Source organism: Tachyglossus aculeatus, chromosome 21 (assembly GCF_015852505.1).
Source record: "Tachyglossus aculeatus isolate mTacAcu1 chromosome 21, mTacAcu1.pri, whole genome shotgun sequence".
NCBI classification, from domain to species: Eukaryota; Metazoa; Chordata; class Mammalia; order Monotremata; family Tachyglossidae; genus Tachyglossus; species Tachyglossus aculeatus.
Window position 1 is genome coordinate 9375364 of NC_052086.1, and position 27638 is coordinate 9403001.

Here is a 27638-nt window from a genome sequence, read left to right on the forward strand (position 1 = left end):
CCCCTCCCCAGAACTGGCTGCTGTACGCGCTGCTCCTGCTGATCATCCTGCTGGCCAACTACGGCGACGCCGGCCGCCACGGCCGGGCCTACCTCCTGCAGCGCTCCATCAAGCAGGAACTGGGCAGCGCCGGCTTCCTGGGCATCCGCAGGTGCCGCCCTCCTCGGGGGCCGGCGGGCGGGGGCTGCTACCGGGCCAGACCCCCGAGGGTGGCCGCCGCCGCCGCTGCCGCCCTCCCCCTTCCTCTGGGTAGACCTTCCCCAGGCCGGGCGGCTGACCGTCGCTCCGTCCCGTCTCTCCCCTCTCCCCCTCCCCGCCCCTCCTCTCCGGACAGGTCGGATGAGTTCTGGGCCTGGATGTCCCGGGTTCTGCTGCCCTACGTCCACGGGAACCCGTCCACCCGCGAACTGGGAGCCCTGCGCCTGCGGCAGGTCCGACTCCGGGCAGGTGCGTGCCGGGGTGGGAGATCTCCAGCCCCCTTCCGTCTCTCCCCGTCCCCTTCCCCTCCGCCGCTGACCGGCCCCTTCCCCGACCCCCTCGGTGTTTCAGCTCACTGCCCGGACGTGGCCCGTCCGGGCTCCTTTAACACGGCGGACTACGGCGTCGGCTGGGAGCCCGCGGCTTGGAACGGCACGGCCCCCTGGGGGTACTCGGCCCCGGAACTGGCAGGGTAAGGGCCAGGACAGCCCCTCTCCCGGACCGGGCGGCTCCCCTGCCCGCTGCCGCCATCTAACACCGCGTCCCGCCCCGGCAGGGTCTGGTACTGGGGGTCCGTGTCCGTCTACGACAGCGGGGGCTACGTCCAGGAGCTGGGGCTCGGCCTGGAGCGGAGCCGGGCCCGGCTGCGCTTCCTGCAGCGGCACAACTGGATCGACAACATGTGAGGGGGCCGGGAAGGGGGCCGGGAAGGGGGCGGCCGCTCCCCGGCGCTCCCGCTCACCGGCTCTCCCCCCGTCCCCGGTCGCAGGAGCCGGGCGGTGTTCGTCGAGCTGACCCGCTACAGCCCCGGCGTGGACCTGCACGCGGCCGTCACGCTGCGGCTCGAGTTCCCCGTGGCCGGCGGGGCCGTCGCCGCCGTCAGCGTCCTGCCCTTCCCCCTGGAGCAGCTCGGCGGAGGGGTCACCCTGCAGCTGCTCACGATGGTCCGTCCGCGGTACCCCCGGGCCCCCTTACCTGCCCCGTGGGCCGGCCCTCCCTCCCCGGCCCCGCGTCCGCTCCGGCCGGCCTCCCGCCCACCGACTCCCGCTCTCGCCACAGATGTTCCTCATGCTGTTTGTCATCTACCTGGCGGGGGCCGAAGCCCTGGCCGTGCGCCAGGCCGGACGGGCCTACTTCCGGCGAGCCGGGGCCTGGGGCCGGTGGCTGCTCATCATGCTGGCCACGGCCGCGGCGCTGGTCCACCTGAGCCAGGTAACCCTGGCCGAGCGGCAGTGGGCACGCTTCCTGCGGCGGCGGCGCCGCTTCACCAGTTTCTACCAGGTGGCCTGGCTCAGCTCCATCTCCGGCAGCCTGGCCGCCTGCCTGCTCTTCTTGCTCACCCTGCAGGTGGGCGCCGGGCCGGGGCACCGGGCGGGCGGGCGGGTGGGCACGGGGCCCCGGACCCTCCCTGGGCTCGCTCCTCTGCCCCCCTTAAGCCCATCACCACCCTTGTCTCCACCCCAGGCGGCCCAGCAGCTGCGCTTCGTCCGCCAATGGGCGGTCTTCGGCAAAACCGTGGGCCGGTCCCTGAGGGAGCTGCTGGCCGCCGGGGCGGCCTTGGGGGTCCTGGCTGGGGCCTACGCCCAGCTGGGCTTCCTGGTGAGTCCGCTGCCCCTCCCAAGCACCAAGGGGGGGTGTCGGGAGCATGCGTGGGGAGGGAAGGGGGTGGGAGGACCGCTGCCCCCACAATCCCGCGGCCTCCTGCATGGCGGGCAGCGGGGCCCAGCCTGCTCCGCTCTCCGCCCCCCAGTTGTTCTCCTCCTGCTCCGAGGCCCTCCGCAGCCTGACCAGCGGGCTCCCGGCGGCGTGGGCGGACCCCCAGGGCGGGGGCGGCCCCCTCCCGCCGCTGCTGGCCACGAGCCTGCCGGCGCTGGGGCTTCTGCGCCGGTTGGTGGGCGCCGCGCTCCTGCACAGTTACCGCCAGCTGCGCGGCGAGCTGTTCCGCCCGGCCTTCGAGCCCCAGGACCACGAACTGGTGGACCTGCTCCTCCGCCGCCTCCGCCTCTGGATGGGCTTCAGCAAGGTCAAGGAGGTGGGTGCCGCGGGGCGGGGAGGACCGTGCGGCGGGAAAGAGCCCTCTGCGGGCACGGGAGCCCGCCCGGTGCCCCTGCCCGGGGCAGCCACTCGCGGGAGGCGGGAGCAGGGCCAACTGGGGGCTGGGCGAAACCTCTCCGAGCAGGAGCGCAGCTCCCCACGGCCCCTGGGCCCGGCCCAGCGGCTAGCACCCGGGGCTGAGAGTCAGAGGGACCTGGGTTCCGATCCCGCCTCCGCCCCTCGTCCGCAGTGGGACCTTAGGGAAGTCGCTTCACGTCTCCGGGCCTCAGTTCCCTCATCCGTCAAACGGGGATGAAGACGGTGAGCCCCGTGGGGGACAGAGATGGTGTCCAACCCGATTAGCTCTATATGTTGCCAACTTGTACTTCCCAAGCGCTTAGTACAGTGCTCTGCACACAGTAAGCGCTCCATAAATACGATTGATTGATTGATTGATGATTGTATCCACCCCAGCGCTCGGTACGCCGCCCGGCACATCATAATCATAACGATGGCATCTGTTGAGCGCTTACTATGGGCTGTCCTAAGCGCTGGGGGGATACGAGGCGATCAGGCTGTCCCACGTGGGGCTCGCAGTCTTAATCCCCATTTTCCAGATGAGGGAACTGAGGCCCAGAGAAGTGAAGTGCCTTGCCCAGAGTCACACAGCTGACAAGTGTGAAGAAGCGGAGAAGCAGCGTGGCTCAGTGGAAAGAGCCCGGGCTTTGGAGTAAGAGTTAATGGGTTCAAATCCCGGCTCTGCCACATGTCTGGTGTGTGACCTTGGGCAAGTCACTTCTCTGAGCCTCAGTTACCTCATCTGTAAAATGGGGATTAAGACTGTGAGCCCTACGTGGGACAACTTGATCATCTTGGATCCCCCCAGCGCTTAGAACAGTGCTTTGCATACAGTAAGCGCTTAACAAATGCCATCATTAAGTGGCGGAGCCGGGATCAGAAGCCATGACCTCTGACTCCCGAGCCCGGGCTCTTTCCACTGAGCCCCGCTGCTTCTCTAAGCGCTCAGCAGATGCCACGATTACCGTCCCGCCCCCGAGGTGAAAGCGTTTAACCAACGCCACGTTTACCCCCGTCCCCCGCAGTTCCGCCACAAGGTGAGATTCGAGGGGATGGAGCCGCCGCCCTCCCGCTCCTCCAGCCAGTCCAAGTCGTCGCAGGGGCCCCCGCCCAGCGCGGGCTCGGACGCCTCCCGCCCCTCCACGGCCTCCAGCCAGCTGGAGCCCGGGCCCCCCCGCGACCCGCCCGAGCCGGACCCGCCCCGCCTCCTGGCCGTCTCCGAGGCCCTGCTGGCGCAGTTCGACCGGGTCATCTGGGCCACCGAGGACGTGTACCGCCTCGAGAGCCGGCTGGAGGGGCTGCGGGGGCGACTCCGGGCCGGGCGCCCGGGCCCGCCCGCCCCGCCCGCCTCCGCTGCCACCCTGCCGGGCCGCATCGCCCGGGCCCGCCGGGCCGCCGCCTCGGCCGGGGCCCTGCTGGCCGCCCCCAAGGCCTACACGCCCGCCAACCCTCCCCGCAAGAAGGGGGCCAGGGTACTACTCCAGGGGAGGAACAGGGTCCACCCTAGCGCCCAGTGAGCACCGGCCCCCCACCTCCGCCTCCGCTCCCGGGCCCGCCATCAGTATTAAGCCATCCCCTCCCTCCCATCCCAGAGGGGCAAGGAATAGCCTGGCGGGGGGGAAGAGGGAAAGCTCTGGGTCGGAGGGCGTAGAGGGGTGACGGGGGGCTGCTTCCAGCACAGCCAGCCCCCTGCCCACTGGCCTTCCTCCCGCCAACCCCCCCTGGGAGCAGCGCAGCACTTTAAACACGGATTTTTCTTAGGTACCGCTCCCCGTTCTGTCCCCGGGCCCGGCGCGCAGAGCCCCGCTCGCTCCCGGGCCCCATCTCGCCTTCCCGGGCTCGGGGCGGGGTTGGGGGGTCCCCTCCTCTCCTAAGACATTAACTTATTTCCCAGCAGCTCAGGTTCAGCGGGGCTGTGCCGGCTGCATCCGTCTCCCCCATCCCCGCCACCCGCGCACGGGGGGAGTGCGGCCACCCTGCGGCCTTATCCCCACCCCACCCTACCCCGAAACTAAATTATTTCCAGTTGTGCTGGGCCCCGCTTCCACGTCACTACCCGGCCCCCTTTCGGCCTCTATGTAGTGGATGTAATTTATATGGGGTTGAGACATCTCTATTTTTGTATGTTGGCACCTGTTCCCAGCCAGCCCCAGCGCTAGGAGACTCTGCTGTCTAGAGCCAGAGACAAGGGGGCCGGGAAAGGCAGGGACGACCCCCGACCCCCGACCCCCGGCCGCTGCAGGAAAGCTGCCAGGGTGGAAGGGGGATGCTGGGCTTCCGCCCGAAAGGACCCGAGGGGACGGGTTAGTGCCACCCGCTCTCAGCGGGCACAACGCTTTGGGGTACCAGCCCCAGGAGGGTGCTGCTCTTGCCCCCCTCACGGGAGCGATACAACCAACAACCCGCCTTGCCCCTCTGGCTCCGGCCACCCTTGCCCGGCCCTGGGGGGGCCGCGGCCTCCGCCTTCAGTGTTACTCCGACCCGCCTCCGTCCCCACGCGACCGTCGGAGACCGCGACAAAGCCAATAAACCATTGGATGGCTACTAGACCCTGGCTCGTGGTGCCCCGGGGGGCGGGGGTGGCAACCGGGGTACAACGTCCGCTCCTCCCAGCCCCGCGCCCGCCCACCACCGCCCCGGGCTGTAAAAACAGACACGTCATTTCATTATTTCAGTGTTCTATTTCAAGAACTTCCCATATTTCATTGATCCGACACTTCCCTTCGCTAGCCCCCATTTCATTTTATACCTACACCTCACGGCACCCCTCTCCCAAACCCCGCCCGCCGTCGGCCATCTCAATAACCGTGCTACCCGCGCCAGTGGAGTCGGGCCAGGGGCCGTCGAGCCCCCCTCCGCCCACCCCCGTGTCCGTCGGCCCGCGCGGGCAGGGCGGTGCTCACACAAAGTCGGTGAAGTCGTCCACGGAGGAGATGAGCCGCGTCCGCTGGCCCGTCTGGTAGGGGGCGGCGGGATCCGGGGCCGGCGGGGGCGGGGACTTGGCGTGAGCGGGCGGGTGGACCGGGAGCAGGGGGAAGCCGGGCCCGGGGTACTGCGTCTCCTCTCGGATCTGTGGGGAGAGGGTCGGGGGGCAAACCGCGCAGAGCTCAGTGGTGGGTGTCTGCGGAGGGGGCGACCCGCCTCGCCCCGGCCCAGGAGCCCGGCCGGCCGAGCCCCTCCGCAGGCACACGCCCCGGGCCCACCTTCCCAACTAGCATCCACGCTGACCCTTCCCCGTGCCCGCCACTCCCCCGACTTGCTGGCGGGGACCCCCGCCGCAGACGACCCCCACGACCGCACTCCCTCCCGGCTCCGCTGCTTCTGGCCTGACCCTCCCCGGGGGCTGCCACGCAGCCCGGCCCCGACGCCACCCACCCGGTGCCGGAGCCTCTTGATGTGGCGCAGCCTGGCAATCCACTTGGAGGGGTAGATGTCCGTGGGGTTGGAGCGACTGTGGTGGACCTGAGACGCCATCTGCTCGGGAGAGGGGAGCAGTGGCTGGGGCGTGGGGGGGAAAGAGGAGGAGAGGAGGGAAGGAAGGGAAAAGGAGAAAGGAAGGACGAAAGGGAAGGAGGAGCAAGAAAGGAAGAGGAAGGACGGAGGAGAGGAGGGAAGCAGGCAGGCACTCACATTGGCATGCAATGCCATCTGGCGAGCGACGAAAGGCAGGTTCCGGTCTGAGACGATCTTGGCCACGCTGGTGTCCACGAGTCCTTCCATATCTGCGGGCACGAGGGCCGGTGCCTCATCACGAGGCGCCCTCCCGGAGGGGCCTGCCCACCCCCGCCCACGGCGGGGCCCGGCCCCATCCCCGCACCTTTCCGGCACTGCAGCGTCACCAGGTTGCACTGATAGTCCAGGGGGGTGATGAGGACGTGGACGAAGTTGAACTGGCCCTGCGGGGGGGCAGGAGGCAGTCACGCCACCGGCCGCGGTCCCCTCCGGCGGAGGCCCGGGGAGCCCGCCTCGCCCACGCCACGCCGCCCGGGGCCGGGCGCCGTTACCTTGATGGTGCCCAGCTTGAAATCCTCCCCCGAGTCGTTGTAGACGATGGTCACGAAGTCGTTGCCCAGGTGCCGCTTCTTATCGCAGCGGTTTTTGTCCAGGTCCTTGGTGGGCATCAGCGTGGCGATGTGGAAGATGGCTGCGGAGGGAAAGGAGGCGGGCTGCGGCTGGGGGGGCCGGACCCCTCCCCGCTTTTATGGAGCCCGGGATGGAGGGGTAAACGGGTCGGCCCCAGTCGGGGTTCTGGCCTGGTGAAGGGGAGGGTGCGGGCGGTACCCTGCATGATGTCGTCATGCCAGCAGTAGGTGAACTGCCCGTCCTCTCCGCACACCGCCAGCCCGCCCAGGTAGATTTTGTCCGGTTGGCAATCCTTGAGCTCGATCAGCTTGCCCAGCCCGGCCAGGAACTCCGTGTAGCGGTAGGAGCCGTGCTCATTGGACAGGATGGCGATCTCGTTGGTGCTCTGCGGGGCGGGGGCGAGGCCGCCGTGAGCCTCTCCGGGAGGCCGCCACCCCCACGCCGAGGGAGAGGAGGCGGCCGTTCCGACGCGCTGGGGGCGGGGAGGGTCGGCCGGGCGGTGGACCGGAGGGAAAGCGGGGAGGAATCACTCCATCCCCACGCGGGGAAAGAGACCCGCAGCGGCTGACGATCCGCCCAAGGCGAGCTTGGCGCTCCTGCCCGGCGAGGCCCCGGCCGCTCACCTGACCCTCTCCCACGTAGAGGACGGCGATCTTGTGGGTGTCGTACGACGGGATCTGATCCAGGAGCTGGACGGACCGTTCGTACGTCTGGAGGGCGGACGGGGTGGGGGGGACACGGACGGACACAGAGTCGACCAAGAGCCAGGATGGGGCAGGGCAGCCAGCTGGGGATCAAGGGGTGGTGACGGCAGCCCCCGCCCCAGAGCCTCAGTGGATGGGCGACCCTTCCCACTTGCCCCTTAATAATAATAACAACGATAACAGTATTTGTTAAGCGCTTAATATGTGCAAAGCACAGTTCTAAGCGCTGATCGTCCCAGTGCCACAGGCCCGGGAGCCCCCCGCCCCAGGTCACCCTGCCCAGGCCGGGACCCAAAGAGGCCCCGGACTGGAGAGAAGAGACGTCGCCACCTGAGGCCTGGGGGGCCGGAGAGGGACCAAGTCCAGGGGGCGGGGATGGCCCCGGGGCCGCCCACCTCGTTGGGCAGCAGGAGCGGCTTGTTGGCCTCTTCGCCGAAGAACGGGGAGTGATACAGCTGCAGGAACACGAAGCTGGCGAGAAAGCAGACCCTGGCACAGATGCCTACCAAAGCCTCCGCAGCACCGACTGGCAAGGGACCAGACCCTGCCCCAGTTGCCTCACTGTCCCCTACCCAGGTGTTTGGGGGCAGGGGGTGGTCCGAGGATCTGGGGAGAGGATGAAGCCACCCCCGGGCCAAAGCTTGTTTCCATCTCCAGCCCAGCCTCAGTTTCCCTTGGCACTACTGGAGAGGAGCGGTTCAGCCAGGGGTGCCCCCGGCCCCAGTAGGCTCCCTTGGTTTCCAGCACCAAAGCAGGCTCGGCCACAACGACCGACCCCGACGTCCGGTCGCGCGTCCGACTGGGGCCACGACCGCCCGGCCCGCCGAGGAGGGACCCTTTCCTGGAGGGGTGAGGGGATTTCTACCCACGGGATGGGAAAACGTGCGGGTGGGTCTGCCCTCCCAAGTCCTCCGTCCAGTGCTCGGCACAGAGCAGGAGCTCAAACCTCATGGCTGGCTGATGGAATGACTAAGTTGAGAAAACCCAGAGGTGGGGCCGGGGCCGGACCGGGCCAACACTTCCCCCCCGCCTGGCCAGCCCGACGGGGTCCGTCTGTCCGGCCCGCCTGCCTACCTCGGGTTGATGCCCGGCACCTTCTCCGCGTTGGCAGCGGCCGCCCGGCCCTTGAAGGCCTCCCTCTCCATCTTCTTGCCCCTCCGTGAGGGGGCCGAGTCGGAGATGGTGTACCCGCGGGGCCGGTGGCCGCCCGGGGAGCTGGGGGAGGCCCCGGGGGCGGCCGCGGGGGCCTCCAGCTGGGCCGTCCCCGCCCCCCGGCCGTCCCCGTCCTCCTCTTCCTCCTCCGCCCGGTGGCCCACCCAGGGCCCGGCCGCGGCCCCCTCCAGGTGCCCGGAGCGCGACTTGGCCCTGCCTTCCGGGCTGAGCTTCCCGGCCTCGGGGCCGGCGCCTTGCAGCGCCTGCAGCTCGGGCGAGGAGCTGGACTTGCTCAGCGGCTGGAAGGCCGCCGCCGCCGCCTCCTCCTCCATCCCCGCCGGCCGGTCCGGCCCCAGCCCGACCCCCTTCTCCACGGGGACGGCGCCGGGTGCCAGCTCCTCGGAGCGGAACGGCCTCTCCTCTTGGCTGGACGTCGAGGAGGACTGGGAAGTGGGGGGGAGAGGGAGAGGTGTGGGGAAGAGAGAGGTTATGCTTGCTGACACGGCCCGAGGACACCCCCACCCATCCACCCCCGTCGCTTCTGGCCCGGATAGGAGCCCCTCTAGGGGCAACTCTGGCCAGGCCCCTCCGGCCCAGACAGGCCACCTCGGGGGTGGGCGGGCGTCTGGCCACGAGGACCTAATCATAACAATCGGGGTATCTGTTAAGCGCTCACTCCGTGCCGGGCACCGTCCTAAGCGTTGGCTGGACAGAAGCAGATGGGGTTGGACACAGTCCCCGTCCCACGTGGGGCTCGCAGCCTCCAGCCCCATCTTACAGACGAAGTAACTGAGGCCCACGCCAAGGGGACCTCCGCGCCCGCTCACCCGGCTGTAGCCTCCCGGGTGCCGGGCGGCCTTCTCTTGCGTCAGGGCCTGTGGCGAGCAAGACGCCTCGAAGTCTTCTAACCCCTGGGGGTCGGCACCGGGTGAGTCCGGCTCCCGCAGGTCCACCTCCCGCCGGCTCCCCTCCTCCAGGACCACCGCAGACTCTGCCGGGACAAGGCCGGGGCCATGGGGGGGCGGGGCCGCACGGGCAGGCGGCCCGGGCCCGGCCCGGCCCTCGCTCACCGGAGAGGATCCCGGGCCGCGGGCACCGGCCGACGCCGGCCGGTCGGGGAGCCGGCGACGCCCCCGCCTCCCCCGGCCCTCCCGCCTCCCGCCGCCCACGGAGGCCGTGCGCCGGGGGACGGGTCTGCTCCGCGCCCGATGGAACGGCCTGGCCGGTCGGGAGGCGGCGGGGTAGCCCGGGGCCCCAGTGGCGAGAACTCCAGTCGGGAGCGGCCCCACGGGCAGCGCCGCACGCTCTCCGAGAAGCCGCGGGGGTTAGCCTTAGCGCGCACACCCGCACTCCCGTGCCCAGACGCACGCATGCACACACCAGCTCAACGTGCAGATCGGGGAGGGGGCGGTCCGAGCCGGAACCCCTCGGCCCCGAAGCCGGCGGGAGGCACCGCCGGCCCCGGATGTGGATGAAGGAAGACGGGGAGCGGGGATGTGGGTCTGAGGCCCCCACCGGGACCCCCCAGCCGGCCCCACCGTGCGGACCCTTGCTGGGGCCGCCGCGGATACTCTTTCTGGCCTGGACGTCCTCGGCCGGGTCAAGGGCCCCGGCGGGCCCGGACGAGGAGGGGGACGGGGAGGACGGGGCCGGGGGGGAAGGGGGATGAAGAGATGAGGGAGGCGGCTCTCTATGAGTGGCAAACACTTTCGCTTCCTTAGAGAGAGGGAGACAGAGAAAACTATACCTGCCCAGGAAACACTCCTGTGCAACTTGCCTTGACAACTGGACAGCAACATAGAAGAGAAAGAGGCCACTGCAAAGGGAAACGGAGTGAGCAGCTCCGTCACAGAGGAAGGAAAGGTCACAGGAAAGCATCATAGCGCCCGACTCCGGGTGGGGGAGTGGGTGGGGGGGAGCCGGAGGAGCCCAGGGCCCCCCGGGGGGGGGGGGCCCACCCTTCGCCCACACCGGCAGATTCTGACTTTCCTCTCTCCCCCGTCTCTTGCTTCCAGGACCGCAGCACCATCTGAGTTCATCGGCAAAATCGAAACCGTCATTATTATTAATGAGGACAATAGCATCTGTTAAGCGCTTACTACTTGCAATCTTCCCCCGTGCGTCTCCGATCCCGCTCCGTCTCCAACCCTCCCATCTTTCCCAGCCGTTTCTCGAGAGATGTCCCGCCTCAACGCAGAAATCTACCCACCTCCACCCGCACCTCTGACCCCTTCTCTGCGTCCAACCCGATTAGCTCCCATCTCCCCCAGCGCTTAGTACAGTGCCCGGCACGCAGTAAGCGCTAAACAAATACCACAACAATTATTATTATTATAGTTCCCTTGGCAGCTTATCAAAGCACTTGCCCCTTCCCTTCTTCCTCCCTGATCGCCGTCTTCCACTGCTCTTTCCCCGCTGCTTTCAAGCAAGACCACGTATTCCTTAATAAAATCCTCCACCCCACGGCCCGCTCTGGTGAGCACCCCATCTCCCCCGCCACCATTACTTTCCAAACCCCCTGAGTGGGTTGTTTTCCCACTACCGCCCCACCTCCCCAACCATCGCCCTAAGAAAACGGCCGGAAGTCCATCACTGGCGGCTCCTGGCCATCCAACGGCCTCTACTCCATCCTAATCCTCCTTGACCACCCCTCTCTCCCGGAAAAGTCGTCCGATCTCGGCTTCGCTGACGCCGTCCTCTCCCGGTTCTCCTCCTGGCTCTCTGGGCCCTCATTCTCAGGCTCTTTCGTGGGCTCCTCCCCTGCTTCCTGCCCCCAAAACCGTTGGGGGTTCCTTGAGGATCAGTCCCGGGTCCCCTTCTAGTCTCTACCTACATTCACTCCCTCGGAAAACTCATCCGTTCCCAGAGTTTCGACTACCACCTCTGTGCGGATGATTCCCCAATCTCCATCTCCGGCCCTGATCTCTCTCCCTCTCCGCAGTCTCACATTTCTTCCCGCCCCGCGGGACGGCTCTACTCGCGTCTCCCGCTGACACCCCAACTTAACCCATCCGAAACAGAACTCATCTTCCCTCCCAAACCCTGTCCTCCCCCGACTTTTCCGTCACCGCAGACAAAACTGCCAGCCTCCGTCTCAGGAGCCCTTAACCTAGCCAATGCCCTCAACCTGTCTCATTGGTGACTTTATCCGTCACCAAATCCCATCGGTTCTGTCTTCACGACACCTCTAGAATCCGCCTCTTCCTCCACACCCAAACTGCGGCCACGCGGGTCCAAGCGCTTCTCACACCGTCCTCGATTTCTGCCTCAGCCTCCTCGCTGACCTCCCTGCCTCCAGCCTCTCCAGCTCTGCACAAAATAAGCACTCGAACACCATGGACTAATCGGATCGTTTTTCTTCAAAAGATGCCTCCCCGCTCAGAAACTCCCAGTGGTTGCCCATCGGTCTGGACATCCAACAGAAACTCTTTACCGTCCACTTTTTGGTTCTCTTGCTCCTCCCTCACCCCACCGATTTCCTCCTCTAGCCCAGCCCACACTCTTCGCTCCCCTAACACCAACCTACTCAGTCTTGGCTATCTCGCCGCTGACCCCTCTTCCACATCCTCCCTTCCTGCCCACAGTTCCCTCCCCATTCGGGTCCGCTCTTCTCCCACCTTAAAATCCCATCTCCTCCAAGAGGCCTTCCCCGACTAAGCCCCCATTTCCTCTTCACCCTGTCTCGTTTTCCAAGTATTTGGGTCTGTATCCTCTAATTACTTGAATACTTAGCCTTCCCCCAGCCCCACTTAGGTCCACATCCTTATACTCTGCCATTTTCCCCTCTCTCGACTACATTTTAATGCCTGTCTCCCCCCGGCTTGGAAACTCCTTGTAAGCGGGGAACGTGACTCCCAGCTCTGTTGGACTGACCTCTCCCAAGGGCCACACAGTAAGCGCTCCATAAATACCGCCGATCGATTGAGCCCCAGGGAAGAAGGAGAAATCTCAAGAGGGCAGAGAGGGGACCGGGGGTGACGGGGTGGAGGGGAGACGGGGACCCGATTGGGGCAAGTCACGGCCAGCGGTCCTGAGCCCGGAGGCCCCATGAGCGCGGGGGAGGCTGGACCCCAAGAGGCCGACGACCGGGAGAGCCTGGAAGAGGGAGCGGCGGTCAGAAAGAGGGGTTCGGGGTATGAGAAGGGGTGCCCACGGAGGTCTCGCCCCACCCGGCCGGGGTCCCGGGGCCTCGGACTGGCCTCCGGGGGCTGGGTTTCCCTGCCGACGCGGTGGCGGGCAGAACCGGGCTGGAGGCAAGGCGGGTAGGGAAGCGGCCTCCGGCCCCCCAGACAGCCATCGAACCCCGTGACTTAACCAAAGCCCCACGTGTCGCCCCCCTCTCCTCCTGTGCGGTCCGCCGGCCTCCCGGGCGAGCCTCCCACCTGCCCCGCTGTCCTCTCCCAAGCGTCCAGTACGGGGGGGGCCCTGACCGCTGCAGGCTGTCAGCCTCTTGAGGGCAGGGAGCGGGCTCACCAACTTGACAGTACTCTCCCGAGTGCTCGGGACCGCGCCCGGCACGGAGCAAAACGCTCAGGCAGCATTCGGGACCCTCAAGCGCCTCGAAACCTACTACAGGTTCATCGATTCGTTCCCCGTCGCGCCGTAAACCTCGAGGGCGGGGACCGTATCGTCTACCTCGACTGAACTCGCTCTCCCAAGCGTTGGCTTCGGCGCTCTGCACACACCGACTGTTTGATTTCCCATTAGACCGTCAACTCCGTGAGGGCGGGAGTCCCGGCCAACCCTATCGCACGCTCCCGGACGCTCGGGACAGTGCTCTGCACACAGTCGGCACTCAATCCGTACAGTCCCCGCTGGACCGTAAGCTCGCTGTGGGCGGGGAACGCATCCGCCGCCTCTGTCGCGTCGGAACCTCCCAAGCACTCGGGATTCGGTGAGCCCTCAATAAAGATCACTGATGGACTCTCCCTCCGTCGGACCCTCCCCGGCGCTCCGTACGGCCGTCTGCCCCAGCGGGGAGGCCATTCAGCGCCTCGGGTTGACGGGGGTGAGATTCCCGCCCCGCCTACTTGCCACCCCCCGGCCTCCCGGGGGCCGGCTGGCGGGACCCAGACCCCTCCGCGGTCCCCCGGCCGAGGTCCCGGGGGGCGGCCCTCACCGGTGTTGGAGCGCTGCAGCGGCGAGGGCCTGGCGGTGCCGGCGGCCAGGCCGGGCGAGGGCACGGACAGGGACTTGTAGAGGGCGGTCTCGCGGTGCTCCTTGAAGCGCTCGGCCGCCATGAGGGCGTTGGACAACTCCTGCAGCGGCATGTTGTTGATGTCCGAAGAGAAGGGGCTCAGTGGGTTCTCCAGGCTCATCAGCCAGCTGGTGATCCCTGGGGGATGCCGCGGGGGGCAGTGAGCGGGGGTCCCGAGGCCCAGAGCCGCCGTCCCAGCACGCCGGATCGTCCCACCGCGCCCGCAATGTGACCCAAATTGCTCACTGTGGGCAGGAGATGTGTCTGTTGTTCTACTGCATTCTCCCCAATGCTTAGTACAGTGCTTTGCACACAGTAAGCGCTCAGTAGCTACAACCATCGAATGAATGAATGATTTCTGGGGACGGCAGAGCCACGGGACCTCAGGCCCCGACGGTCCGGGGACCGGTCACCGGGGTGGCTCTGGGGGCCCGAGGCGGACCACGGGGAATCAGAGAGGCCGGCGGGTGAGGGGTGGGGAGGCCGGCATCTGGAAGGGGGCACCGAGGCAGGGGCGGGGCGATGATCGGGCCGAAGTGACCTCCATCCCCACAGTGTGACATACCGAGGGTGAGGGACGGGGGTGGGGGGTACCCACGGGGCTCAGAACCGGGGATCTGGGGGGGGGGACGGAGGCCGTGGGACCAAGTGGGTGGCGGGTGGTACCTGTCGGGCTGCGGACCAGGATCTCGGCCCAGCCCTGGGTCAGCAGGGGCACACACGCAGCCAGGTGGGCTTTCTCCTTCGGCGGGGGGGGTCTTCTCCGGGCAGGCGGGGGTGGGCTGCCCCTGGGGTCCCGGGGCCAAGGAGGCCGGGCTGTCCTGCGCCCCGGCCCGCAGAGCGTGACCTCCTAGGCAGGGAGGGGTGTGTCGGGGGGGCTGGGGCATCGGGGGGAGGGGGCGCGGCTCACCTGACTCGCTCTGGTACTCCAACCCGGCCCGCAAACCTGGCTACCCTAACGCCAATCTTCTCCATCTCGCCTTTCTCGCCACCGAACCCTCGCCCACATCCCGCCCCAGGCCCGGAACGCCCTCCCTCCTCCTCTCCGACGGACAGTGACTCTCCCCCGATCCAGAGCCTTATTGAAGGCCCACCTCCTCCAAGAGGCCTTCCCTGACTATAGGCCCTCATTTCCTCTTCTCCCGCTCCCTTTAGCGTCGCCCTGACTCGTTCTTTTTTTTTTCTTAGTGGCATTTGTTAAGTGCTTACTACGTGCAAAGCACTGTTCTAAGCACTGGGAAGATTACAACGTGATCAGCCTGTCCCACAGGGGGTTCACAGTCTTAATCCCTATTGTACAGATGAGGTCACTGAGACAGTCTTAATCCCCATTTTACAGATGAGGTCACTGAGGCCCAGAGAAGTTAAGTGACTTACCCAAGGTCGCACAATTGACAATTGGTGGAGCCGGGATTTGAACCCATGACCTCTAACTCCACAGCCCGTGCTCTTTCCATTGAGCCACGCTGCTTCCTTACATTCGTCCCCTCTCCGGCCCCCCGCCACTCATCTCCGTACTTTATAGCTTATATTGACGTCGCTTCCCCCATCTACACCGTAAGCTCGGTGTGGGCAAGGAACGCGCGTTATACGGTTACGCCGTCCTCTCCCGAGTGCTTAGAGCAGTGCTCTGCACCCGGTAAGCGCTCGATCCACAGGGCTGAGCGACTGACCTGACATGGAGCGGACTCGGTCCCGGGAGCCCCTGCAGACCTGCTGGCCGGCGGCTTGGGACTCCAGCTTGGCCGGTGCCTCTTTCGTCTGCCTCACTTGCAGGGCGGGATCCGGCCTGAGAACACGCGTACGTGGGCACGCGTGAGCCCGTTCCAGCATCGCCACCCCCGAGCCCCCGCGGCCCGCCCGCCCACCCCTTCCCCGCCGGCACCTGGGCTCGGGGCCGCCGTGGATCTCGGTGTCCAGGCCCAACAGAGAGCGGGCTCCGGCCCCCACGCTGGTCGTCACCGTCACCAGCTTGTTGCCCACCAGCCAGGTCTTGGTGCGGCCCCCGGCCAGCAGGAACTCCCCGACCGGAGACCTGGGGGTGCAGAGGGCGGCGCCGTTGCGGGGGGACCGAGCCCACCGGGGCTTGGGGGGGTCTGCCCGCCGAGAGGGCAACCAGCGCGCTCTCTCACCTCTTGGGGACGGCGGTGAAGTTGGAGAAAACGTAGCGGGCCATCATGTCCAGGCAGGCCTCCGTGAGCTCCAGGTGCAGCCTCTTCATGCCGTCGTCCGCCTGACCCATCGAGCTCTCGTCCGCGGACCCCAGACTCGAGCTGGTCACGGACGCCTGGACCCTGGCGGGGGGGCGGGGGGGCCGGTCAGCGAGCGGGGCCGGCCGGCGGGCCCCTGGGGTTAGCCGGTTAGAACGCATGCAGGCCCCGGCCCGGAAGGCCCGGCCGCTCCCCGGCGCCGTTTGATTTCGGAAGCAGCCCGAGGGACCCCGGCGGGCAGGCGGGCCCTCGGAGGGGAGGGCCCGGCCGGGTTAGCTCGCCCCGCGGGTCGCGGGAAGGCGGCCGACACATGCACGGGGACGACAGACGCACCAAAAATCAAGTCGCGCGTCCAGCCAAGGTTGCATTCTGCAGCCAAAACCAGCGCCGGGCGGCCCACGGCTCCTCGCGGGCGGGGGGCGCCCCGGCCGCTCCCGCCGTCTTTCCCGGGCGCTCAAAACGGCGCCGCGCTTCCGGTGGGAGCTCAGTAAATACCATCACGACGGCTGCCGTTGTCCTCTGCCCAGCGCTCAAGACGGCCTCTAGAACCCATTGAAGGGCAAACTCCCTGGGGGCCATCTCCAAGGACTCACTCGGTCCAGCCCGTGGCAGCTTGGCAAATGCCGGGAGCAACTCGATCGGTTGAGGGGACTTACTGAGCGCCCACCAGCTAGCAGGTGCCGCCCTGGGCCCTGAAGGGTGGAATAGGAGGGGGTGCAGGAGAGGAAGAAGGCCGACGAGACCCCCTGAGAGCCCCCCTCCCACCCGCCCCGAACAAGAAGCGGTCAATAAGTCGGTCTACACTCGGTCTCTGGAGGCCGCAGGACACGGGCACCCAGTACCCCCACCCCAGCTCACCTGGGATGCCCGGGGAGGGGAGAGGCCGGAAAGGATAACTAGGCCTGGGAGAAGCCTTAAATCAGTTCCCCCGGGGGGAAACGAAGGAGGTGGGGAGGGGCTCTCAATCCCTGCTACTTTTTGAGTGCCTCCCAGGCGCACGGGCCTAGTGGCCACAGCATGGGCCTGGTTCTAATTCCGGCTCCGCCACGGGTCTGCTGTGCGACCCTGGGTAAGTCGCCTCACTTCTCCGGGCCTCGGTCCCCTCATCTGTACAGTGGGGATTGAGACATGTGGGACGTGGACTGCGTCCAACCCGATCCGCTTGTATTCCCCCGCAGCGCTTAGTACAGTGCCGGGCACACGGTAAGCGCTTAAATACGACAATCGTGATTACTACAGCACTTGGCGGGGAGCCCAACGGAAGCCGCCCCCGAGGCAGACTGAGAAGCGGCATAGTGTAGTGGATAGAGCAGGGGCCTGGGTTCTAATTCCACCTTGTCCTTCTATCTCCTGGGTGACCTTGGGCAGGCCAATTCCCTTCCTCTGGGCCTCAGTTACCTCCTCTGTAAAATGGGGATTGAGACTGTGAGCCCCACATGGGACAGGGACGGTGTCCAACCGCCTCCGTGTAGATCCACCTCGGTGCTTAGTACAGTGCTCGGTATATAGTAAGCACTTCAACATCACAATTATTATTATTAAGACCATCTCAGACTGCCGTTGGCCACTGGCCCCTCTCCTGGAGTCATCTGCCAGGAGAGCCCCTTAGGGCAGTGGACTTGTGGGGTGAGGGGGGGGTGTATGACACTCCCCCGAAAGGACGGGGCCGAGCCGCAGAGGCGGGAGAGCGCGCCTACCCTTTGGACGATGCCAATGCCCGGGAAGGCCTTCTGCCCTCCGCCCCTTCCCAGGCCCTGCCTTCCTCTCTGCTTTGCGTCCAGCCCTCTGGGTGTCAAGGAGCCTGCCACAGCGCTCAGTACAGTGCCTGGCACTCCCCAGGTGCTAGCAGATGCCTCCAGGTGACCGGCTAAGGCTGAGGTTGGGACTGCAATATAGTCCTTGTCTACTGACCGCTGTACGCTCCAACTGCTAGTAATAATAATAATAATAATAATAATAATGGTACTTATCAAGTGCTTAAGAAGAAAAAGGGTTGTCTAGTGGTTAGGCCCAGGCTTGGGAGTCAAAAGGACCTGGGGTCTAATTTGAGAAGCAGCGGGGCTCAATGGAAAGAGCACGGGCTTTGGTGTCAGAGGTTGTGGGTTCAAATTCCGGTTCCGCCAATTGTCAGCTGTGTGACTCTGGGCAAGTCACTTCTCTGGGCCTCAGTTCCTTCATCTGCAAAATGGGGGCGAAGACTGTGAGCCCCACGTGGGACAACCTGATCACCTTGCATTCCCTCCCAGCACTTAGAACGGTGCTTTGCACATAGTAAGCGCTTAATAAATGCCATTATTATTATTATTATTACTATGGCTTTCCATTGGCTTTCTACGGGCAAATGCCATCATTATTATTAATCCCTGTTCTGCCACTTGTCCGCTGAGAGACCTTGGACAAGTCACTTGACTTCTCCATGCCTTGGTTCCTTCAGCTAGAAAGCGGGAATTAAGGCTGTGAGCCCGGGGGAAGACAGGAACTGTGCCCAACCTGATTTGATTGTATTTCCCCCCCAGCACTTAATACAGTGGCTGGCACCTAGTAAGCACTTAAACACCACAATTATTTATTATTATGTGCCAAACGCTCTTCTAAGCACCTGGGTAGCCACCGGTTAATGGTATTTGTTAAGCGCTTACTATGTGCAAAGCACTGTTCTAAGCACTGGGGAGGTTACAAGGTGATCGGGTTGTCCCACTGGGGGCTCACGGTTTGAATCCCCATTTTACAGCTGAGGCAACTGAGGCACCGAGAAGTCAAGTGACTTGCCTAAAGTCACACGGCTGACGAGTGGCGGAGCCAGGATCTGAACCCATGACCTCTGACTCCAAAGCCCGGGCTCTTTCCACTGAGCCACGCCGCTTCTAGTTGATCAATTAATCTCGTTAACCAGTTGATCAATCTGGACATCGCTTAGTATAATGAGAAGCAGCATGGGGTAGCGGAAAGAGCCCAGCCTATCACAGGTCACAGGTTCTAGTCTCGGCTCTGCCACGTACATAATAATAATGATGGCATTTATTAAGCGCTTACTATGTGCAAAGCACTGTTCTAAGCGCTGGGGAGGTTACAAGGTGATCAGGTTGTCCCACGGGGGGCTCACCGTCTTAATCCCCATTTTACAGATGAGGGAACCGGGGCCCAGAGAAGTGACTCGCCCAAAGTCACCCAGCTGACAATCGGCGGGGCCGGGATTCGGACCCGTGACCTCTGACTCCAAAGCCCGTGACCCCGGGCAAATCGCTTCGCTTCTCTGGGCCTCAGTTGCCTCAGCTGTAGAACGGAGATTAAGACGGAGCCCGGCGTCCACTCCAATTTGCTTGTATTCGCCCCAGCGCTTGGTACAGTACTCGGCACATAGTAAGCGCTTAACAGATGCCGCCGTTATTATTACAGAGAGGAGTGCTCCGTAAACACCAGCTGAGAGCAACTTGGCTCATCTCCCTCTCCGGTCCGTGGCCCACCCGTCCCCGCCTCTCTCTGGATTTAGAACAGAATGCAACCTTTCCACCCTTCATTACCGGGGTCTCCTCTCCAGCCCGGAGACCCCGCGGCCCTGAAGCCCCGCCACGAGCCCCTCGTCCTGCCGGGGCGGCCCAGGGCATGCAAAGCGCCCCCCGCCCCCCCCAAACGGCCCCCATGCAGCACCCCTCCGCGCCCCCCGCGAGGGCTCGCTGGGCGGGAGGGGAGAGGGGGACGGCCCCCGGCCCCGGGGGCAGCGCCCGCTCGCTACCTGTGCTCAGACACGCTGATGCTGCGGCACCTGAAGGCGTTGGCCGCTGGGCTCTCTCGGATTTCCTTCACGGGAGGGGAGTTAGCCAGGCCTGGTCTTACGGTTTTGGCTATCCTCAAACTACTGGGGGCGGGGGGCCGCCCCCGGGGGAGGGTGGGCGGCAGCGGGTTGCGGGGGGCGGCGGGGGGGGGGGGTCCCGCGCGGAGAGCGGTCGGGGTGGGGACAGGCCCGAGGGAGAGGCGGATGAGACAGCCACGTGCCGAAAGGAAACGTTCGTGATCAAATAAAAGAGGGGGGAGAAAACAAAACAAAAAGAGAACAGAGGCGTCAGATAACGTGTGGTGACATGGCCCGGAAGAAGACATCAGATGAAATGCCCGGCCCCCAACCTCAGGTCCAGGCCCGGCCGGGGGCCGCTGGGATACTGCACTGTCAGCCCCCCCGCCGGCCGCCGGCCACTCCCGGGGACGGACGGCCCCCGGCCCGGGTGGAAGCTCCTCGCGGGCGGGGGACGGGCCACTGCTTTGTGGAGCCGGGGTCCCAAGCTCCCCAGTCCGGCGTGGCACCCCCGGGGGGTGTCGGGTCCAGGCCGTGAGGCCCGCCAGCCCTGGCGACCGCCGGCCGCGCCCCGGCTGTCCGGACGCCCCCCCGGACGGCCAACAGGAGGGTGGTCTGCGGACGTGTGCCCGGGCCTAGGGCCCATCCCTGCCGCCCCCTCAGGACACGGGTCTTGCTTCCGGGCAGTACGAGACGCCGGGCGCGGAGGCATCCGGCACCACATCCGGACGTCCGACAGGCCCAGCTCGTATTCCCCGAGTGCAGTATTCCAGCCCGATGAAGCCAAAGCACTCGGGGGGGAGGGGGGGGCGATGGTCAACTCAAAGGGTGGGAGGGAGCAGAAGGCGCAGCCGGATCCGAACGAAACACGGAGCGGGGATGGGGGAGCGAGGGGCAGAGCCAGGCTGGGGGACTGGGGACGGGGGGAAAGAGACGCGGAGCCAGGCTGGCAGGGGGGCAGAGTGGAGGAGGAACAGAGCCGGGTTTCGGGGAGAGGAAGGGGGCAGGTTTGGGAGGCCGCCCAGCCCATCCCGCTCCGTCGCCGGGTGCCGGCCGGGGTGGGGGAGAGGGAACTTGGAGCTTGGCCTAGAAGCTCCGGGAGGTCAGGAAACGTGTGTTCCTGTGTCAGGTAACACCCTCTGCCGAGCACCGGGAACGGCACCCAGACGGCCGACCGCCGGACTACCCCACTACACGGAGGGAGCCCTGATGGCAGAAAACGCTCAGTACGGTACCCGACATACTCGTGGGGAGGGAAGAGGAAGAGGTCAGGCCGACCCAGCTCCTGGTAGGAATCCGGCCCGTTCCCCTACCTCTGCCACTGACCGGGACAGCGTACCGGCCCAAATCTCGGCCTCCCAGGGGGTACCTCGGCTCTGCTCAAAGGCTGCTTCCCTCCAAGAATGGGGGCTGGGAGGTTCCCCAAGGGCTGGCCTGAGCCCAGGCTTGGGGGAAAAAGGGGTGGACAAGCTGTCTCTTTGAGACCGAGGTGGGGGTGAGTGCCCCCATGGTCACCTTAGCCCGGGCCCAGCCAAGGCCCCCGGATCTCGTCAGCCACCGACCACCTCCGGTCACCTAACTCACTGGCCCTGGGACGTAGCCCGTGGCCCACCGGGAAGCCTCCCCGTCCCATCACCCCCCGAAACGCGCCCCTCTACCTCTTGGGCCTCTCGTTGAGGCTGGTGCTCCGCGCCCGGAAGCTGTCCTTCTCTGGGGTGTCGTCGAAGGAGAGCAGCACGTTGGAGCGCAGGCCCTGAGGGACGGCCCCGGGGTTGCCGGTCAGGGCCGGAGGCTGCTCCCCCGGCCCCACCCCGGGTGCCCCGGGGGGTGCGCAGGTTTAGGCCCCGCCTCGCCACGGCCCCCTGAAGAACCCGGGGCAAGTCCCATCCCCGCTCCAGGTCTCAGTGTCCTCCTCTGTGAAACGGGGCTGAGATGCCCGCTCTCCCTCCCTACCGAATCCCGCGGAGAACCAGGACCACATCCAGGCCACCCCGCCCTGCCCATCTCACATCTGCCCGGAGTGTGGCCCAGAGCCACTCAAGTAGCTGCGACCCTCAAGCACCTTGGTGATGAAGGGGACAAAGTCTTTGCGGAAGGGGAGGCGGCAGCGGATGAACCACATGGCGATGACGTGGTGGGCCAGGCACACGATGTACTGGTTAAACCTGCGGGACAGCGGGGCGAGGGGATACGGTTACACCGCGAGTCGGGCCCGGAGCCCCCGCGGGACTCACACGGGCCCGACCGCCGGCCCTTCCCCGCCCGCCGGAAGGATCCTCTGTCCTCGGCCGTCGGCCCCCCGGTTTTCAGCCGGGCCCCAGCTCCGTCTGAGGCCTTGTCGTCCCGCGGCCTTAAGAACGCTTCCTCCGCCCCCGCGGCTTCCCGCTTCCAACACCGGCTCTCCGGACGGCAGCCGCTCGCGTCTCCCGCTGGCACTCATCCTCCTCGCACGGCCTGTCTGCCGCGACTGGTTGGCGCTCGTCTTCTCCTTCTGTTTCCTACTTCAGTTATCACCACGTGACTACGGCCTAGCCCGCGGCACATCACCCCCACAGCCCCGGCTCGCTCGCCGTGTATCCGTCTCATCAATCCCGCCGCTGACCCCTTGCCCAAGTCCTCCTTTGGGCTTGGAACTCCCTCCTTCTTCATATATACCAGTCCACCAGTCTCCCCCCACCTCCAAAGCCTTATTAAGGTCTCCTCTCCTCCAAGAAGCCTCCCCTGACTTTCTTTCCCTCTAATTCTCCCTCCGGTGTCGTCTACGCACTTGATCTGTCCCCCCTAAAGACGTGGTGTTCACTCCACCCTCGGCCCCACATCGCTTTTCTCCAGATCCTTAGCTTATACTAACATCCGTCTCCCCCGCTAGACTGTAAGCTCCTTGTGGGCAGGGAAAATCTACTGAGTCTGGGGTATTGTACTCTCCCAGGCATTTAATAGTGCTCCACACGCAGAAAGTACTCAATATCTTCGATTTTTTTCTAAATGGTATCTGTCAGGCACTTACTATGTACTAAGTGCTAGAGCAGATACAAGCCAGTCAAGTTGGACACGGTCCAGGGCCAACACAGGACTCACAGTCTTAATCCCCATTTTACAGATGAGGGCACTGAGGCCCAGAGAAGGGAAGTGGCTGTCCCAAGGTCACACAGCAGACGAGTGGCAGGGCTGGAATTAGAACCCAGGCCCTCCTGACTTCCAGGCCAATTGACTGGCTGGTTGGTGAGTAGCCTGGGTAGCGGATTTCTGTCACAGCTTCTAGCTCCAGGTTGCCAGGACGTGTTTTTGTTCGTGGGTCCGGCCTTTCATTCATTCACTCACTCAATCGTATTTATTGAGCGCTTACTGTGCTCAGAGCACTGTACTAAGCGCTTGGGAAGTACAAGTCGGCAACACAAAGGCTAATACCTCGCCTCAGTTCTAACTCGCTGTCGGCCCTTACCGTCTGGCTAATTTGGCGAGACGGTTTAGTCATCTGCAGGGCTTCCTGGGGGGCCGTGGGCTCCTGAAGTCCCCCCCCGGAGCGCTTAATACAATGTGCCGCCCCCGGCAGGCGCTCAGTAAGTGGTATTACCGCGGCCAGGGGCACCCGCCTGGGGGCCCCGAGGGTAGAGTACTTACTTGGATGGGTTGGTGTAGGGCAGGGAGATAGCAAAGACGCTGGCGTACTGCTCGGCGGCGAAGTTCCTGTAGAGGTGCGGCAGCCTGGCCAGAGCTGAGACCCGCCCCCGAGACCGGGCCTGTGAGAGACCCACCGGCCGGCCGCTCTCCCGATCCCACCCCGCGGGAAACCGGGAAGGATTAGTTTGGAGCGCAGCCTCCACCGTCACCCCCCGCGGCCTCCGAAAGGTCAGTCAGATGGCCGCTTGGATTTATCGAGCGCTTACCGCGTGCACAGCACTCTACTAATGATAATATACGGTATTTGTGAAGCGCTTACTGTACTAAACGCTGGGGAAGATACGATTAATCAGATTGGACACGGTCCCTGTCCCCCAGGGGGCTCACCGTCTCAATCCCCATTTTACAGATGAGGAAACTGGGGGACAGAGAAGTAAGGTGACTTGCCTAAGGTCACACAGCAGACAAGCGGCAGACCTTCTGATTCCCAGGCCCGGGCTCTATCCGCTATGCCGTGCCGCCTCTCTGTCTCCCCCCTCTAGACTTCACAGCTCCAGGTGGGTGGCGAACTTGCCCCCCAACTCCGTTGTACCGTCGTCTCCCAAGCGCTCAGTCCAGCGCTCTGCACGCAGTAAGCGATCAGTAAGTAGCTCTGACTGATGGCCATCCCTCTACGTCCACCTGCTTCCACGTTTGGTTTTGCTGTCCGTCTCCCCCTTCTAGACTGTGAGCCCGTTGACGGGTCGGGACCATCCCTATCTGTTGCCGACTTGGACCCCCCAAGCGCTTAGTCCAGTGCTCTGCACACAGTGAGCGCTCAATCAATACGACTGAACGAATGACTCCCTCGAGGTCAGGGGTGGCACCTTCCCGCTCCTACGGTCTCCCCAAGCGCCCGAGACCGCGGTCCACCGAGACCGATCGCCCGACCCTATGCGGGCCGCTTACTGGACAGGAATTCCAGGAGGGGGATGGCCATGGTGGCGGTGGCGGAGATGTGGGTCAGCTTGACGATGAGCACGGGCAGGGCCTTGATGATGACGTCGGGCATCTCCACGCTGCAGACGGACAGGGCCAGCACGCACTGGTTGGCGCAGCGGTAGATAAGGCCGTGCTCCAGGGAGTAAACCAGCTCCCGCTGTAAAAATAATCATAATGATGGCATTGATTAAGCGCTTACTATGTGCCAAGCACTATTGTAAGCACTGGGGAGGTTACAAGGAGATCGGGTTGTCCCACGGGGGGCTCACAGTCTTCATCCCTATTTTACAGATGAGGGAACCAAGGCCCAGAGAAGTGAAGTGACTTGCCCAAAGTCACGCAGCTGACAAATGGCGGAGCCGGGGTTTGAACTCATAATGATAACAATAATGATGGCATTTATTAAGTGCTTACTATGTGCCAAGCACTGTTCTAAACACTGGGGGGACACAAGGTGATCAGGTTGCCCCACATGGGGCAGGGACTGTCTCTATACGTTGCCAAGTTGTACTTCCCAAGCGCTTAGTACAGTGCTCTGCACACAGTAAGCCCTCAATAAATACGATTGATTGATTGATTGATTACAGTCTTAATCCCCATTTTACAGATGAGGGAACTGAGGCCCAGAGAAGCGAAGTGACTGGCCCAAAGTCACCCAGCTGACAATTGGCGGATCCGGCATTTGAACCCATGACCTTTGACTCCAAAGCCCGTAATCTTTCCACTGTACTAAGCGCTAGGGAGAGGGCGGCACGGCAGAATTAGTGGAGCGGATCCCCCGTCCGCAACAAGTTTGGCAATGGCCCTGAGCCTTTCCCTTCTCTTCTTCCTCCAGATGGTGACCTATGATCCCATCAGTCTCCCCCGCTGGACTAGACGCTCCCCGAGAGCGGGAATCGGGTCTGCTGGCTCTGCGATACTCTCCCAAGCGATACTCTCCCAAGTGAGGTCGCCAGCTTCCTGAGGGCCGGGATCCTAAGAAAACCACTACGCTCTTCCCAGCACTCGGCAGAGTGCTCCGCTCACGGGACACTTCAGCTCAAGGGCAGTTTCACTTTTTGGACTCTCCCGAGCGCTTAATACACTCAGGAATGCGTCTACCAACTCTGTTGCATTGGACTTTCCCAAGTGCTTACTGTCCACAGCATGTGCTTAATAAATAGCACTAATTAATCGGTTCAGTGCTCTGTGAGCGCATGGTCTACCAGCTGTACTGTACTGGACTCTCACAAGCGCTTACCCTCCACAGTAAGCGCTCGATAAATACCGTTAACTGATAAGCACAACGCTGGGCAGACAGTCTACCCGCTCTATTGTACTGGACTCTCCCAAGCGCTTACTGTCCACAGTAAGTGCTCAATAAATACAACTGATTGATCAGTACAACGCTCCGCACAGACGGCACTTCATCTCTCCCCAGACGCTTAGCACGGCGTTCGGCAAACAGTACGGTCGGCTCGAGGGCAGTGGCCGCATCTGCTGACTCTACTGGACTCTCAGTACACGCCTTGCACATATTAAGCACCCAATCAACGCGACTGCCTTTTAGGCTTCGAGCTCCCGGGGGGCAGGGAACCCAGTAGCCCCGCTATCGACGTACTCTCCTGAGCAACTACTACAGTGCTCTCTGTCCGCAGGAGGCACTCAGTTAACGCTCCTGAAAGACCGCTTGATAAGGCCCCGCTTCCATTCAGTCAGTCGATTGTTTTGGAGCGCTTACTGTGTGCAGAGCACTGTACTGAGTGCTTGGGGAGGGTATAATATAACAACAGATTCCCCGCCCACAACGCGCTTACGGTCTAGAGAGGGAAGACGGGCATTAATAGAAATAAACGGCAGCTACGGACCTGAGCGCTGTGGGGCTTGGGGGGAGGAAGATGAAAGGGAGTAAGTCAGGGTGACACCGAAGGGAGTGGGAGAAGAGGAAAGGAGGGCTTAGGAGGGAAGGCTTCTTGGAGGAGATGTACTCTGAAGGTTGGGGGAGAGTCACTGCCAGTTGGATACGAGGAGGGTGATGGAGCTCAAAGCTGACGCCATCGCGGTGCCCACCCTGCCGGCCCGGCCCCCACACCTGCTTGGCCTTATCGAGGTAGCGGTGGTAGGAGATGAGCGCCGTCAGGACGGGCACCACCGCCAGGTGCAGGTCCGTTCGGGAGAAGCCGTCCGGGGTCCCACGGAGGCGCTCGGGGGTCTTCCGGTCCGACAGCTGGGGACGGGACGGGGGGAGGGTCCGGTGAGGAGGCCGCCGCCTCCATCCTGAGGACCGAGCTACACGCGGCTACTCCGGGCACCTTCCTCGGGACCTGTCCCGTGCACCCACGTCCCCACTGCCTCGACTCCGCCCGGGGGGACCCCACGGCCCACTGGCACGCTGGGAACGGGAAGCCGGAAGCCGCTGCCAGGGAGGGGTCGGGGGTCTCGCTTCTGGTGAAGTCTCCCCACGGGCTCAGTCGGTGCTCGGCCCTCAGCTGGCATTCAGACAACTTTTCTACGGGGAAGCTCTGAGGCCACGTCACAGGAGCCCAAGTTTGGAAGAGAGGAGACTTGGATTCTCCTTCCGGCCCCATCCCCTGGCCCGCTGGGGGACCCTAGGCAAGTCCCCTAATCACTCTGGGCTTTAGATTTATAATCACTATTACTACTATCGATGACTATAATTAATCGCATATTTAACACATCATAATTAATAATAATAACAATGGTGTTTGTTAAGTGCTTATTATGTGTCAGGACTGTTCTAAGCGCTGGGGTAGATTTAAGAGTGGAAAAGGATGGACACAGTCCCTGTCCCTCTTGGAGCTCACAGTCTTCCCATCGATAAAATGGGAAGCCACCATCCGCTTCCTTTCCCTCCTGTGAACCCCGGGTCGGGCGGGAGCCCCCCAAATGCCTCCCTCGCCCCGCCGCCCGTGGGGGTCCTGCCGGGGGGCCGTACCATGGCGCAGAGGGCGGAGGACAGCTGGTCGACGCTGCACGGGGAGGTGAAGATGAGCACTTTGTAGCGCAGGGACTCGGGGAGCTTGCTGAGCACCAGCTTGAGAACCTTCCAGTCCGTCTCCTGGACGGGCAGAGGGGCAGAAGGGGTGGGCGGGCGCCGTCGTCCCGGACGCTTGGCTGCACAAGACGGGTCCCGTCGCCTCCAGGAGACCTTCCCCGACTCATCCCTCCCCTTCCCCGCCGCTTCTGCCACCCCAACCTCCCTAGGGGTGCCGCAGGCTTCCTGCCTGCTTCCTCCTCCGGGCCGCCCCTTCTTCTGACACTCCGCCTCCTCTCTCCACCCTGCACCCCAACACACCTGCCCGGTTCCGCATTCCCGCTCTCCCCTCCTCCTGCACCCTCACCCGGTGGTTCAAGAGTGACGCCGACCACTCAGCCAGTGCCCTCTGCTCACCCACCTTCCTCCCTCTCCTCCTTCCCACCTATAATTATTTCTCGGGCCCCTCTCCGCCGCTACGCTGTAAGCTCCCCAGGGGCGGGGAATGCGTCTTAGAATGCCACTGCCATCCCACCAGCCAGTCTGGGCCCCACCGATCTAACAATCTACGGTACTTATTGAGCACTCATTTTGTGGGCAGAGCACTGTACCGGGC

At 64.2% G+C, this 27638-nt stretch overlaps 2 protein-coding genes across 2 annotated transcripts in view; one reads left to right on the forward strand and one right to left on the reverse strand.

Annotated features, from left to right (window-relative positions):
- PKD1 (polycystin 1, transient receptor potential channel interacting) overlaps positions 1 to 4858 on the forward strand; it is a 70036-nt gene extending 65178 nt beyond the window's left edge. The window contains 10 exon segments of the mRNA XM_038762695.1: positions 12 to 151; positions 335 to 447; positions 550 to 670; positions 755 to 880; positions 968 to 1142; positions 1258 to 1545; positions 1663 to 1797; positions 1949 to 2230; positions 3336 to 3823; positions 4660 to 4858. Coding sequence (XP_038618623.1) covers positions 12 to 151; positions 335 to 447; positions 550 to 670; positions 755 to 880; positions 968 to 1142; positions 1258 to 1545; positions 1663 to 1797; positions 1949 to 2230; positions 3336 to 3823; positions 4660 to 4858 — 2067 coding nt within the window.
- Positions 4859 to 4971: 113 nt separating this feature from the next.
- TSC2 (TSC complex subunit 2) overlaps positions 4972 to 27638 on the reverse strand; it is a 36952-nt gene continuing 14285 nt past the window's right edge. The window contains 24 exon segments of the mRNA XM_038763687.1: positions 4972 to 5380; positions 5686 to 5784; positions 5941 to 6032; positions 6128 to 6206; positions 6315 to 6454; positions 6592 to 6778; positions 7017 to 7103; positions 7493 to 7568; positions 8172 to 8692; positions 9077 to 9240; positions 10027 to 10065; positions 13369 to 13584; positions 14113 to 14198; positions 14200 to 14296; positions 15120 to 15235; positions 15332 to 15481; positions 15579 to 15740; positions 19390 to 19512; positions 21105 to 21199; positions 21509 to 21611; positions 23068 to 23161; positions 24016 to 24205; positions 26120 to 26254; positions 26984 to 27106. Coding sequence (XP_038619615.1) covers positions 5210 to 5380; positions 5686 to 5784; positions 5941 to 6032; positions 6128 to 6206; positions 6315 to 6454; positions 6592 to 6778; positions 7017 to 7103; positions 7493 to 7568; positions 8172 to 8692; positions 9077 to 9240; positions 10027 to 10065; positions 13369 to 13584; positions 14113 to 14198; positions 14200 to 14296; positions 15120 to 15235; positions 15332 to 15481; positions 15579 to 15740; positions 19390 to 19512; positions 21105 to 21199; positions 21509 to 21611; positions 23068 to 23161; positions 24016 to 24205; positions 26120 to 26254; positions 26984 to 27106 — 3345 coding nt within the window. The 3' untranslated portion in view covers positions 4972 to 5209.